The following is a 12,375-nucleotide window of genomic DNA, read 5'->3' as shown; positions in this document are numbered from 1 at the left end:
CCAGTGCTGTGCTTTGCATCAATGGAAACCTTTCTGCCAGGCTGAATAATCTCATAAACCCTGTAAGAGAAGTAATATTTCTACCATTCAAACTCAAATCCAGACAGATTAGATTGATATAGCAACTTTCTTAATCACCTTTACAAAAGAAAATTAGCCTGTCTGAATTTTGAATCTAACTCTACGTTCTTTGAAATAGTAGATTTAACCATTTGCCTCAATCAAGCTGAAATAAGGTCCTGGTTTAAACAAGGAAAAATTACTAAAAGGAAGAGAGAAAATTCTGTAAAAGAGGAAAACAGAAAGACTTTTTATGGGACGTCCAGCATTATTAACAATCTTACTGTGAAATTTTAATATTCTTAATGAATAGGCTATGTAAGTTATTCTTTGTTTATTTTTAATTGTCCGACTCCCTGTGGAATAGTTAACTGTTTGCTAAATCTATGTCCGAAATTGTCTTTTAATCTTCCATCATTTGCTTTTTATTAAGCAAATAGGAAAGGTATTTGTCTAAAATGATACTGTATTACTTCAACTTAAAAAAAATATTCAATGTTCTGAAATCTATCCAAAGAAATTAAAACATATACTTTCTTTTAGGGTTTTGTGCTAGTTTAAATATACAGAAAATATCATCTCCCTAAAGATATGACATAGGGTAAATGCTCAATAAGTTTATTCAATAAATTTATGAATGAATTGATCAGAAAAACAAGTTTCTTCTTCTTTAAAAAAAAAATCTTTGATGTTAACCTTAATTTACCTAAGCAATTATTTGTAAACTTTTTTGACTGTGTGCCTTATCAGCACACTCCTCCATATGTGTATTTATTTATTAATTGTGTATATACCACTTTAGTAATATATTAATAGATCCACAAAAAGAAACTAAAAATAAAGATAAAATAATCAAGGTCTGGTTAAACTTAAAATTGCTTTCACAGGTGATTTTAATGCTCCTCCTGGCTATAATAGCTCACTAAAATACATAGATATAAATGAAAGAAGGGAATCAATGGCTATCTTTATTAAGTTATAAAACTTTTTTTTTCCAACTCCTTCCACTATCTACCATCTTTCATGAAATATGGATTGTATATTTCATTTTCCCTGAGTTAGTTGGGTGATCTTGCCAATTAACCACAAGGTGATTCATTTATATTTATAATTATATTTATAAGTATAACCAATGGGCTTATGACAAACTATAATTGGAACAATTTTAGAAACTTGGCAAAAAATGCTCCAAGATTCATGTGTATGCAAATAAAAGAATTTTTATGACTGAAATCATTTGTGGCAATAAAATCACGAAGATGGAAACTTTTTCTTGATATTTTCCCCAAACGGTTTCCCCATAGCTAAACTTTCTTTGAAAGCAGTTACTTCAAGTTAACTGTTAAAATGTCACCTATACCCTGAAGGGAGTGATTTTTTTGTATTTGTTTTTCCCCAAATTTCTGATAAGCATATGCACAGAAACTTCAAGCATATATATCTAGCAATGTGTCCTAGATGAATCTAAAACTTTTCCAGATTAATACCTGTTTTCAACAGATGTTGAACACATTTACCCTTTTTATGCTATTTTTCTCTGTTATTGTGGCCATTTTTACTGTAGCAAAAAAGAGTGATTATTTCACCCGATGGCCTGTTGCTTTTTGTTTTTTGCTTTTAAGAAATCACAAAGCAGCATATGACTTTAAAGCTCTCTTAAAAAATAATATTTTGGAGGTTTCTATTCATGTCCTGGATGCTTAGTTTTTAAATACCCTGCTAATCATAATGGTGTCATATATTCATTAATTAATATATCAATGAACAATAATTCTTAAATTAAGGATCATCATTAATAATTGATTGTCATGATGTAATATCAAATAAATATATGCCAAAATTTTGTTTAGAATTTTAGTACCTATGTTTATGAGGGCTTATCCAAGGAATGTAAGATTGGCTTGACATTCAGAATCAATAAATGCAATTCACTCTATTGACAAACTAAAAAAGAAACATCACATAAGACATCACAGAATATTTAAGATTCAAATATCCACTCTCAGAAGGGAAGGCCCCATGAATTTCCTTCCACATTCTAACTCGTGGAAAAGACCTAGGAAGATTAAGAAGATCCACATATTATAGTGTATGTACTAAAGGATATTTTATTCCATGTGGTTATGACCTTAAAAAATCAAACTGGATTCACTTTTTGTTTCTGAAAGGAACTCTTATAACTCAAGATAAGAGTATCTTCCTGCCTAATAGTTATCACTACAAACTCATGCTGACAGAATATGATTACACTACTTTTGTACCCAAATGTAAGGTTCGGGGGGGAAAAAATGAGCATAAGCTCTACTATGCTATCTCCTTTGAGATTCATATCTTATCTTTGAAGAAAATACTCAACAAAGAAACTGTTCTCATTCGAAGCTTTAGTAAAGGTTACGGTATAATAATTGTTAAGCTGCACAAATTGTGCAGTTGTCTTGTTATTTTATCAAGTGCATTTACATAGTGCCAGACACATATGCAAAATACAATTTAAAACTGAGACAATTAAATTATATCCATTATTTCTCACTCTAGAAACTTTTGAAACTTATGGGTGACAGATTTGTCAAGAAGTTCTCTTTACCAACTAAAGAAAGAACAACCCAATCTCTGATATGAACTGTCACTAGTAATTTAGCAGAGCTAGAAGGCAGTTCAGCCGAGTAGACAGAAAATTAAAACATGGGCAGCTCCTGATTGGAAATTTATTCATAACAGGTAATGAAATAGCACAGTCAGGATCTCTGGTATTACCCAGAGTGAGAGATTTAATTCTGATAACTCTGATGATGACACTTGAATCAGAGATTATAAATGGTGACAGGTTGTGACATACAGATAGAATGAAATGAGCATCAGCAACATATCTCTGCAGAAGCTGATTCTATATAAGATCAACATTTTCTTAATTTCAAAAATTATTACACGTTTTCAAAAAAGAGGTTTATTAGGGCCTTAGGCAAACCCTGTACCATTTTTATATCTACTTTTCAATGGAGTATAAGATTAATCAACATATCAAAGGTAAGGGGTGAAAAATAACTTATAAATTAAAACATGAAGTATAAATTGTTGTTTCTGATATCACCTGGATAAGGAACAAGCCCAAAATTATAGACGAATAGCTATCCTATGTATAGAGTAATAGTAAAGGTTTGGGTTTTCCTGTGTTTATATGCATGAAAAGAATACTCATTAAGTGCAGTCACATAAAAATAATGTTATTTGTATTTGTAAAGAATAATCATTTTTATTTTGGATTTTCTATGCCTTTTTATATTTTCTAATTAACAAAAATGGCATTATTAGTTTTATAATGATTAGTATGTTTTTTGAAAATTGCCTATTTCAGACAAACTCTCTACCACAGAAATACAGCTGAGAAAAATAACAATATTTCCACATAGACAGGTATTTCAATACATCTCTTTTGAATTTGTGAACTGGCATATTTACTGTGTATGGTTAAAACCTGTTAGATGTGGGGATTTTAAAACTTAGTCCTAAAATTCTTTAATACTCCTGTCACTGAAATAAAAGGGTCTATGCCCCTTGAATCTGTAACTGTTTGGACAATAGCTTATAGCAGAAATGACGCCATGTCAGTTTCCAGACCCAGACCGTAACATGGAAGAGAAGAGATGTCACACTGACCTATGCCCCAACTGCAGATCTGGAAGTAAAATAAACAACTGCTGTTGTCCGAAGTCACTAAATTTTGAGCTGGTTTGTTAAGCAGCAGTAAATAACCAAAAGAGCATCGGACTTTCATCATGAATGCCGATTATAAAAATGGTTTTCGCATTACACCAAAACAATGTTATATTACATATGCTATAACTAGTCAGAATAGAAGGAAGAAAATGTAAAAAAAAAAGAAAAATGAAATACACTTTCATCAGGCTAACATAAATTTTATCAATAAAGTTTTTAATAAATTACAACACAGTATTGAGAAAATAATTCAAAGAATCTTAGAATCTTTAGTATGTTATAAATTGAAAAACCTAAATATTATAGAATTATTTGCTTAAATTTGGTGATTTAACTTTTTAAATTTGTTTTTGTAGGATTTATCTATATTGTTTAATGATGTTGTAACTAAAAGCATAAACCTATATAGAAAATACTAATTCTATAAAAATTAGAGAATTTAAATACTGTCAAATAGAACCACATATTGAATAATAGAAATACATTTTAAATGGAACTATATTTACAGAGGTCTAAGCCTACATGACATAATGCAGCCCTGAAAAGTATTAAAAAAATAATAAGAAACTAAAATCATGCTACATGTTATTTACCAAAAGTAAGCACTTGAGAAAGATTAATAGTTAATTCAATAAAAAAGAAACTAAGTATTGGGTTGGCCAAAAAGTTTGTTCAGGTTTTTCGGTAACATCTTATGGAAAAACCCAAACAAACTTTTTGGCCAACGCAATATTAAATAAAAATGTTAAATATGCCTTAATTTCAGTGATATAAACAATAGAATTGTTTTAAGACTATTATGTATAATTCCTTTTCCTTAGAAAACTGGATAACTTTAAATGGACTTTGAGAGCTCAGGATACAGAAAAATACCCTATAATAAATATTTTAATAAAATAAAGAATCATTTTATAACATAAAAATCTACCTACTTAATGTATTTCTTTTCAAGACACAGTTCCACAGCAGAATAGTTTCAAAACATAAAAATTTAACAATTTAGTGTATTTCTTTCATAAGGCACAGTTCTACAGGATAGAGTCAACATTATTCATCCAAATATGAACCAGAAAGTTCAATTAATTGTATTTCTCGTCCACAAGCTACTTTGATAAGATTTACTCAATAATGAAATTGTTAAGAATCATATCGTAGAATTAGCACAGGTTCAGTCCTTTTTACTCGTTATAAATCTACAGTATAAAAAGCAATATTCAAAAGGTGACACAAATACAAAATACCTTTACAGAGGGAATTGTATTAATCCCAAAACTCTGCCTCCTCTTATAATGAAAACCTGAGAACCAGAATGATTAATCGATTTGTACCACAGTGAAACTAGGCCTGGAACCCTGCCACCTGCTTCTAACTCTTGTGTCTTTTCTCATATATTATGCTGCTTCATCTGGCATGAGTGATTCCTATACAGCTATGAAATATAAAATAATGCATGATAATAAGAAAAGAGTGAAGCAAAACAACTTCCTCCATATAAAAAGTCATCTAATTTATGCTGAACATTAGAATTCTTCATTTTATCAAAGTCCTTGCTGAAGCATTTTTCTACACTGTTTGTTTTCCAGATATGTGCATATTTATTTATGGTACAACATCCAACAGAAAATTCATTAAACTCTTTCAGAAATATTGTAAAAATTAGTTATATATTACTTGACACTCTGCTACTTTTAATACACCTGAAATCATATTTTTATTATATTTTCACTTATGATAAAAAATGGATACAATTTGATAGTATTTTTTATTTTACAAAATTTTTGCCATATTTTAGAATTTAGATTTAATCACCTAAAACACCCTTCTAATTAGATGGCAAGTCAGAGATGTATTTAATCTTAAGGAATTGTTTTAGCACTAAGCGTTAGTTTATTATCTGTGAGATGGTCATAACAATAGTACTTACCACATGTAAGTAGAATTGTTGTGCAGAATAAATAAAATATGTAGCTAATATATCTAAATCCTTGGCACCATACCTGACATATTACATACTAATAAATGTTAGTTGTTATTATAGTTTAGCTGCAATCAAAAACATGGTAATATTAAGATAGCAAAACATATAGTATGATTTTTAAAAATGGCCTACTTAAAACAATGTGTATTCTTCTATTAAAAGGCGATTTGCTATGTTTAATTCAAACTGATAAAGTACTTTCTAGATATTAAAAAATTATTCACTTAACCTTTTAAGGGGCAATATAACCAATATATGTTAAATAGCATATGATTTGTAAAACCGAAATTTAGTGCAACTTACCACTAATACACGTGCTAATCAAAACAAGGTAAATTCTATTAGTATGTTAAACATTTCTCATAAAATTTTTTTAAAAATTAAGAAATTAAATACCAGTGAGAGAGTATACATACAATGAATTTAGTAAAATTCCTTGAATTATTTTTAAACAAATAAGACATTTCCATATTCTATGTACGTACCTGGAGTAGGCAAACAATCGACTATCCCAAAGATTATGATTCCCTTTAGGTCCGTAATGAAAGTAACAGGACTCTGTCCCATCAAACATATTCAATCCATCTTCTGAATTTTTGGAGGCATGGCTATGTACCATATCTAAGAAGACTGTAATACCCATTGAGTGAGCTGTGTCAACCAGTTCTTTCAGCTCTTCAGGAGTTCCATAACGGCTTAAGGTAAAGGAGACAGCAAAAACATGATCACATCATATTTAAAACCAAACAGCCAATCATTTACTGAGACTCAATTGTTTTACCAGCACAGTACTAGATATTTCAAATGTACAAATGTAGTATGATATAATACTTAGATACAAGTGAAAGTTGCTTAATATTTGTTATTAGGCATTTTTAAAAGTATTCAATAAAAAAAATAAATCTGGCTGTTAATTGTAGATTTATAGCACAATGAAAATTCACATTTGAGTAGGTAGATAGTAAAATTCCGCTTCTCTATACTCAGAGTTTCTGATTTCCATCGCCAAGCCTAGCTAGTTTGAGGGGTATGGTCATTCCTGTCCACATACCTGGCCATCCCTTTAAGCATGCATGGTTGGGATTGTGAGGGCTCTTAGAATACTTCTTTGAATATCCTTGGTGCCTTAATTGAGGCCATTTCTCCTGTACTTACTTATTCCCAGACTGGAATGCCTCAAGTACCAGCGGGTCCTGTCACCACCCAAGCAGGAAAGATGGGTAGCTCACATGCACGTGGGTTTGTGTTAAAGAGAAACTGATGATTGACTTAACAATGCAGAGGGCAACAGTATCCTAGACAGGAGCAGTTTCAGCAAAGTGGTGGAGCGCGTACTGGGAATGCGTTCAACAAAGAAGAGGAGTGGAGGAATTAGAGACAACAAGGACAGATAACTCGTTCAAGAAGTCCTATGAAGAGAAACAGGTGAAGGGACCAGTATCTTTTCTGTATGTCTGGAATGCTATCTACCTACTCCCACTTCACTCCTCCCCCCAGGTAACTCTTTTTTTTTTTTTTTAGATTTGAAAACTGTTTATCTCTTAATCATGTTTTAGATCTCAGTTGTAACATCAGTTCAGATCTAATCTAAACTGATTAGACCCCTGATTCTATGCTATCGGAGAAATCTGCCATCTTCTTCTTAGCTTTTATTACACGTGGAAATAATAATATGTATGATTATTGGATTTATGTCTGTATGCCACCACACTATAAGCTCCATGTGGCAGAGACAATGTTGGACTTGTTCAACTTGTGGTTATTCGGGTCAGTACCTCTCTGCATAGGACCCCTTGATGTCTTTCTGCCCAGAGAGCAATATCCCTTGGATTTCACCCTGGGAAGAAGGACAGTCCTTCCGTGGGTAGTATATATCCCACCAAGGGCCTCCTCAGTTACCTTCCTATATAAGTCAATCTCTTTCCAGAAAAGGATATGAGCTCTAGCAATAATGGCTTCCATAAGTCAGGATTTTCCGACTGAAGCTTAGGCCTCCGAACATATGACAATTTCAGCAGGCTAACTGGATATTCTGTACCAGAAATCATTTTGTGAAAAGCAATGTTCAATCAGGCCAGTCTCTAAGGCTTGATGAGAAAAGAGTCTATGATCTTAATAAAAGAAGATGCTCGGCTTCTATTAGCTCTGTTAACCCTAAAATAGGTTATAAGACATCACACAAAATATAGAAATTCATTTCATTTTTTAAATGTTTTGTTCAAACAAGAATGGATATAATTTCTTTCATTTTACCTTGAAGCTGCAAAGAAGCTTGTGATTTGGTAACCAAAACTGGCATAGTAAGCATGTTCCATGATCGCCATCAACTGAATGCAATTGTATCCTGTATAAGCAAAGGTCAAATAGAGACTAAAAGCCACATTTTAAAAACGTAATGAAAACAATATATAAACACAGCACCCTGTTCAAAAGGCATTAAATTTTACATATAACCTAGAAGATTTGGTCATTTTGAAAAGTTCTACTACTTTAACATCTTTGCTTGTCTGACCTTCTAACACAAAATCAGACAGTTAGTTCTTGAGGGTTATAGTCTAGCTATTTGAAATGTCTTCATTTTAACAAGTAATAAATGATATGCAAATATACTCTTAATTTGGCTTTAGAATATTAAAGATGGCAATCTGCATATGCTAAACTTCAGTTGCACTTGTAATATTCATATCGAAGATTGTGAAAGCCAAATAAAAGTAACTGATTGCAGGCCATGTACTTTTTATTTCACCTTTTTCTTTATATTTCTCTTTTTTCTAGCATAAGATATACCATACCACTGAATCCATTTTCCTACAAGGTAGCTTTTATAAAGCCAGCATTAATGCTTCCATTTTCCACTGTTTCTAGGACCTATAAAATTACTCCACAGTCATCCATGGGCACACATGTGCGTGCGCGCACACACACACACACACACGTACACCCACATACATCCTTCCTTTCTCTATCTGAAAATGTTTTGCTTTAACACTAAATGAATTGACTCAAATGAACTGACTCAAAAAAGATAGGTATGTAATGTGTTTTTAATGTAAGCAAATAATCAGAGTAGAAGAAACTTTGGTCTTTTAAAAAACGAAAAAAATCATTTTCTTCAAAGTAAAATATGGTAAAATTTTCAGATATGATTTAATTGCCTTCTGCAACATGCAGAGAAAATATTCCTATTCTGTTCTCAAAGTCTAAATTCATGTCAATATAACTTCTTGTGCACATATTTTAGTACATAATTAATATTGGAACAATTACGAATTCACGTTCAGAACTGAGGATTCGTAAGTTTAAAGGATAACATAAACTCCATGATTCAGAATCTGTTGAAAAATTATTACTGTTGGCTTTATTGTTAAAAAAAGAAACAAATTAACTCTATCAGGCCTGGTAGAAACACGTATATAAACTACTGCTCAATAATATAAATCAAGTATAATACTTAGTCACAAAATACAGAGTTTGTAGTTTATTTCTCTATTATGTAATCAATATTATTCTTCTGACCAAGTAACAATTTATAGCTTTTATTATTCATTTTATGTCATTAACCATTCCTAAACTCATTTATGGTCAGAGTACTGGGCTAGGTAATTCAAACACAAAGATAAATAAGAAAATCCTTGTTCTGCTGAAACTTCTGCAAGATCCAGGTCATAAACAATTTACTACAGTATGAAATGAGAGACCATCTCAAGTATAACAACCTTAATATAATATTTATTAAATATAATTTATATTAAATTCTCCAAACATTTAATTAATTTTGGTTTCTGGAACCTGACCTCACCATCTCAGGTAATCAAGATCCCTATATAACTAAAAATTTCAACCATGAGAAACTTTTCCTCTAGCCAAAATGTGGACTGCCTACCAGAAGCAGACTAATTAAATGTAGTTTATCTTCCTGCCTAGCCACTGGAGCAGGTGCTAATATGCTGAGAAATGATAAAAAGCATTACCTGTAAAAAGAAAATAACAGATCTAAAGCATTCTGAATCAATAATTCAGCAGTACACTATTCACTCTCCTGCTTGTTCCCATGAAGACAGGGTTTGTGTGATTAGAGTCCAATATACAAACACCTAGACCAATGTGACTCACACAGAAAGATGCACCACAAATATCTGTCTAATAAGTCATCCAGACAGGAGCTATATATACAATGACTCTGAAACAAAATGAGTTCTAGTCACCTTACAAATGTAAGATTTTTTTCCCTAACAGACTAAAATGAACAGGCTATAATCAATGACCACTTAAATTGATAAAAATTCTCTCCTGCAGAAAAGTAATTATGCTTTACGTATTTATCTATAATTTTGGAAGCCATCAATTCACATTAAAATTAAAATTGAAATTGGAATAATATCTTGAATTCTTATGTTCTATCTTATTCCATTTCTCTTTTCTATGCTATCACTATTACAGGGCAATTTGAGAAGCCTAAAATAACATGCATTTCTATTACATATTTAATCTCTTAACACAAAAAAAGAGACACTTGTAATTAGCTTCTCTAATAAGAGAACAGACTCATTAAAATTTTATCTGAATAAAAATCACAGTTATTACTTACCAAGGTCTTTGATTCTTGGTAGTATATTGCATGTAAAATGTTTATAAGAAGCTATTTTTCCTTCATAGGAAGAAATTCCCACATGAGATTCATAAATTCGTAGACCTCTTGGCTTCTTTGGTTTGGAATGCTTAAACTACAGAATATTAAAATTACATATAGAATTAAACCAAAAATGCAGGTATGACACTAACAGATTAAGCATGTTAAATGAAATGATGAATTAACTCAGTCAAACACTTTGAAACTACTTTCACATATAAAAGGCACTGGCTACCTCCATTAAACTTTCTTTTGAAAAAAAAAATCCTTTTTAGGATCATGGTAATAAACCTATTTGAAAAGAGTAGTCATGCGATGGCTTATGCCTTATCACTGAGTGAAGATGTATTTTGAGCCTAAGCCTTAGAGAAAACATAAGAACTGTGAAATGCATACATAATTATTAAATGCAAAGCATTTATCAACAAGCTTCGATAACTTAAAAGACAGAAAAGTGAGCTTCAAGATACCTATAACTCTTATCAATAAGACAGCCTTAAAAATTACCCTAATTAATACATTCATGAGACGTCTTGACTATTCGTTGTTCCTAAGGACACTGATCCTGCTTCAAGCCCATGACAGTGAGAAATATTACACCACTGGAGAGTCTTTGATTAATCAGAAATTGTAGTTAAAATTTTTAAAAATCAGTATCCCTTATAGTTCAGTACATAGAGATTTAGTGTTCTTCCCCCGCCCACAACTTCAGAAACACACGATAAAACAAAAACTCACTTTTATATTTTATTGGCTACAGATGATGGACTCTGATATATACATATATATATATATATATATATATATATATATATATATATATATATATATATAGCAAACGAGTACACTATGATGTAAAATATTAAACCGGTGGTGAAGAGAGAAGTTGAACATTACAATAAAAGTTATAAAAGTAAAAATTAATTTTCCTAGAAATATTGGAACATGCATTTATTTAAAGAGTTGTTGTTCTCACTTTATATGGGTGTTCTGGATCCCAGTGTATCCAATCATAATTCACATTATCACCGTCACGGGTCACATACTTCGCCCACGGTGAAATACGATACAAGATCTCTCCGCTTTTACTCCTAATAACAACCTAAAAAGAGAACAAGTTATTATTGCCTTAAAATACTTTCAAAATTCTAAGATAACGCATGATACTCTATGAGCACTGTGACAAGTAAGAAAAGGAGGAATGATCTTAAGAACCGAAACTGCCTTCCAGATGTGTGACCTTAAGGATGTTTAAATTCTATGGACCTTGCTCTCCTCATCTGCCATGGTATATGATCCCTAAAGTCATTTCCAGCTTGAATATTTTATGATTCTCTGGCAATTTTCATCATTGTCAACCAACCATTATAGTAGTTAATTAAAGTAAGCATACAGTAGATAGGAAAAAGGCATGAATATTATTGGAAGCTACTGTCAATAAATCAATCAACAGAAGGAGCTGATCCTACTACATTTAAAAAAAAGTGATGAGTTATATCACCATCTCTTCCTTTTCCTTTTCATAGCAATTAATGATAACATGGGTTTTGACTAATAATTGTATTATACACACAAACACACACACTACCCTACAAACATTTTCCTCTTCTCAATTTCTTCTACACCTTATTCCAAGTATGCTTTACCATATGAAACCAAACATTTTCCTTTTTAACCATTTATTCCTATACTTGCCAATAGTATCACTATTGCTATCAGTATAAAAAATAACAATAAAAATGCAAAGGCAACTTTTACAGAATCCACCAGTTTAGACTTAGTACTGAATAGAGGGCTTTGAATTTATCAGCATGGTTAAATAGTGAACAGAGCTTCCAAGTGACTAAAATATAGCTTTTTTAAGTTTTTTTTTTTTAATTAATTAAACCTTCTAAGAGTAGGTAGAATGTGACAAAAAATGTTCAGATCAGTAGCTGATCTGAATGCTGAATGATCAATATGCTCTCAGCATTGAGAAAGAACATATTCTTTG

At 31.4% G+C, this 12,375-nt stretch overlaps 1 protein-coding gene across 1 annotated transcript in view; it reads right to left on the bottom strand.

Annotated features, from left to right (window-relative positions):
* The window catches only part of GBE1 (1,4-alpha-glucan branching enzyme 1), a 281,420-nt gene that overhangs the window by 131,091 nt on the left and 137,954 nt on the right, over positions 1-12,375 (bottom strand). The window contains exons 4-7 of the mRNA XM_059921363.1: positions 11,359-11,484; positions 10,341-10,476; positions 8,006-8,096; positions 6,238-6,447 (exon numbers count right to left, since the gene is read on the bottom strand). Of these exons, the coding sequence (XP_059777346.1) occupies positions 6,238-6,447; positions 8,006-8,096; positions 10,341-10,476; positions 11,359-11,484 (563 nt within the window). The remainder of the gene's footprint in view (positions 1-6,237; positions 6,448-8,005; positions 8,097-10,340; positions 10,477-11,358; positions 11,485-12,375) is intronic.

Source organism: Balaenoptera ricei, chromosome 4, assembly GCF_028023285.1.
Source record: "Balaenoptera ricei isolate mBalRic1 chromosome 4, mBalRic1.hap2, whole genome shotgun sequence".
In the NCBI taxonomy this organism is placed as follows: Eukaryota; Metazoa; Chordata; class Mammalia; order Artiodactyla; family Balaenopteridae; genus Balaenoptera; species Balaenoptera ricei.
Note: the sequence above shows the minus strand (reverse complement) of the source record. Positions and strands in the feature narration are given on the sequence as shown.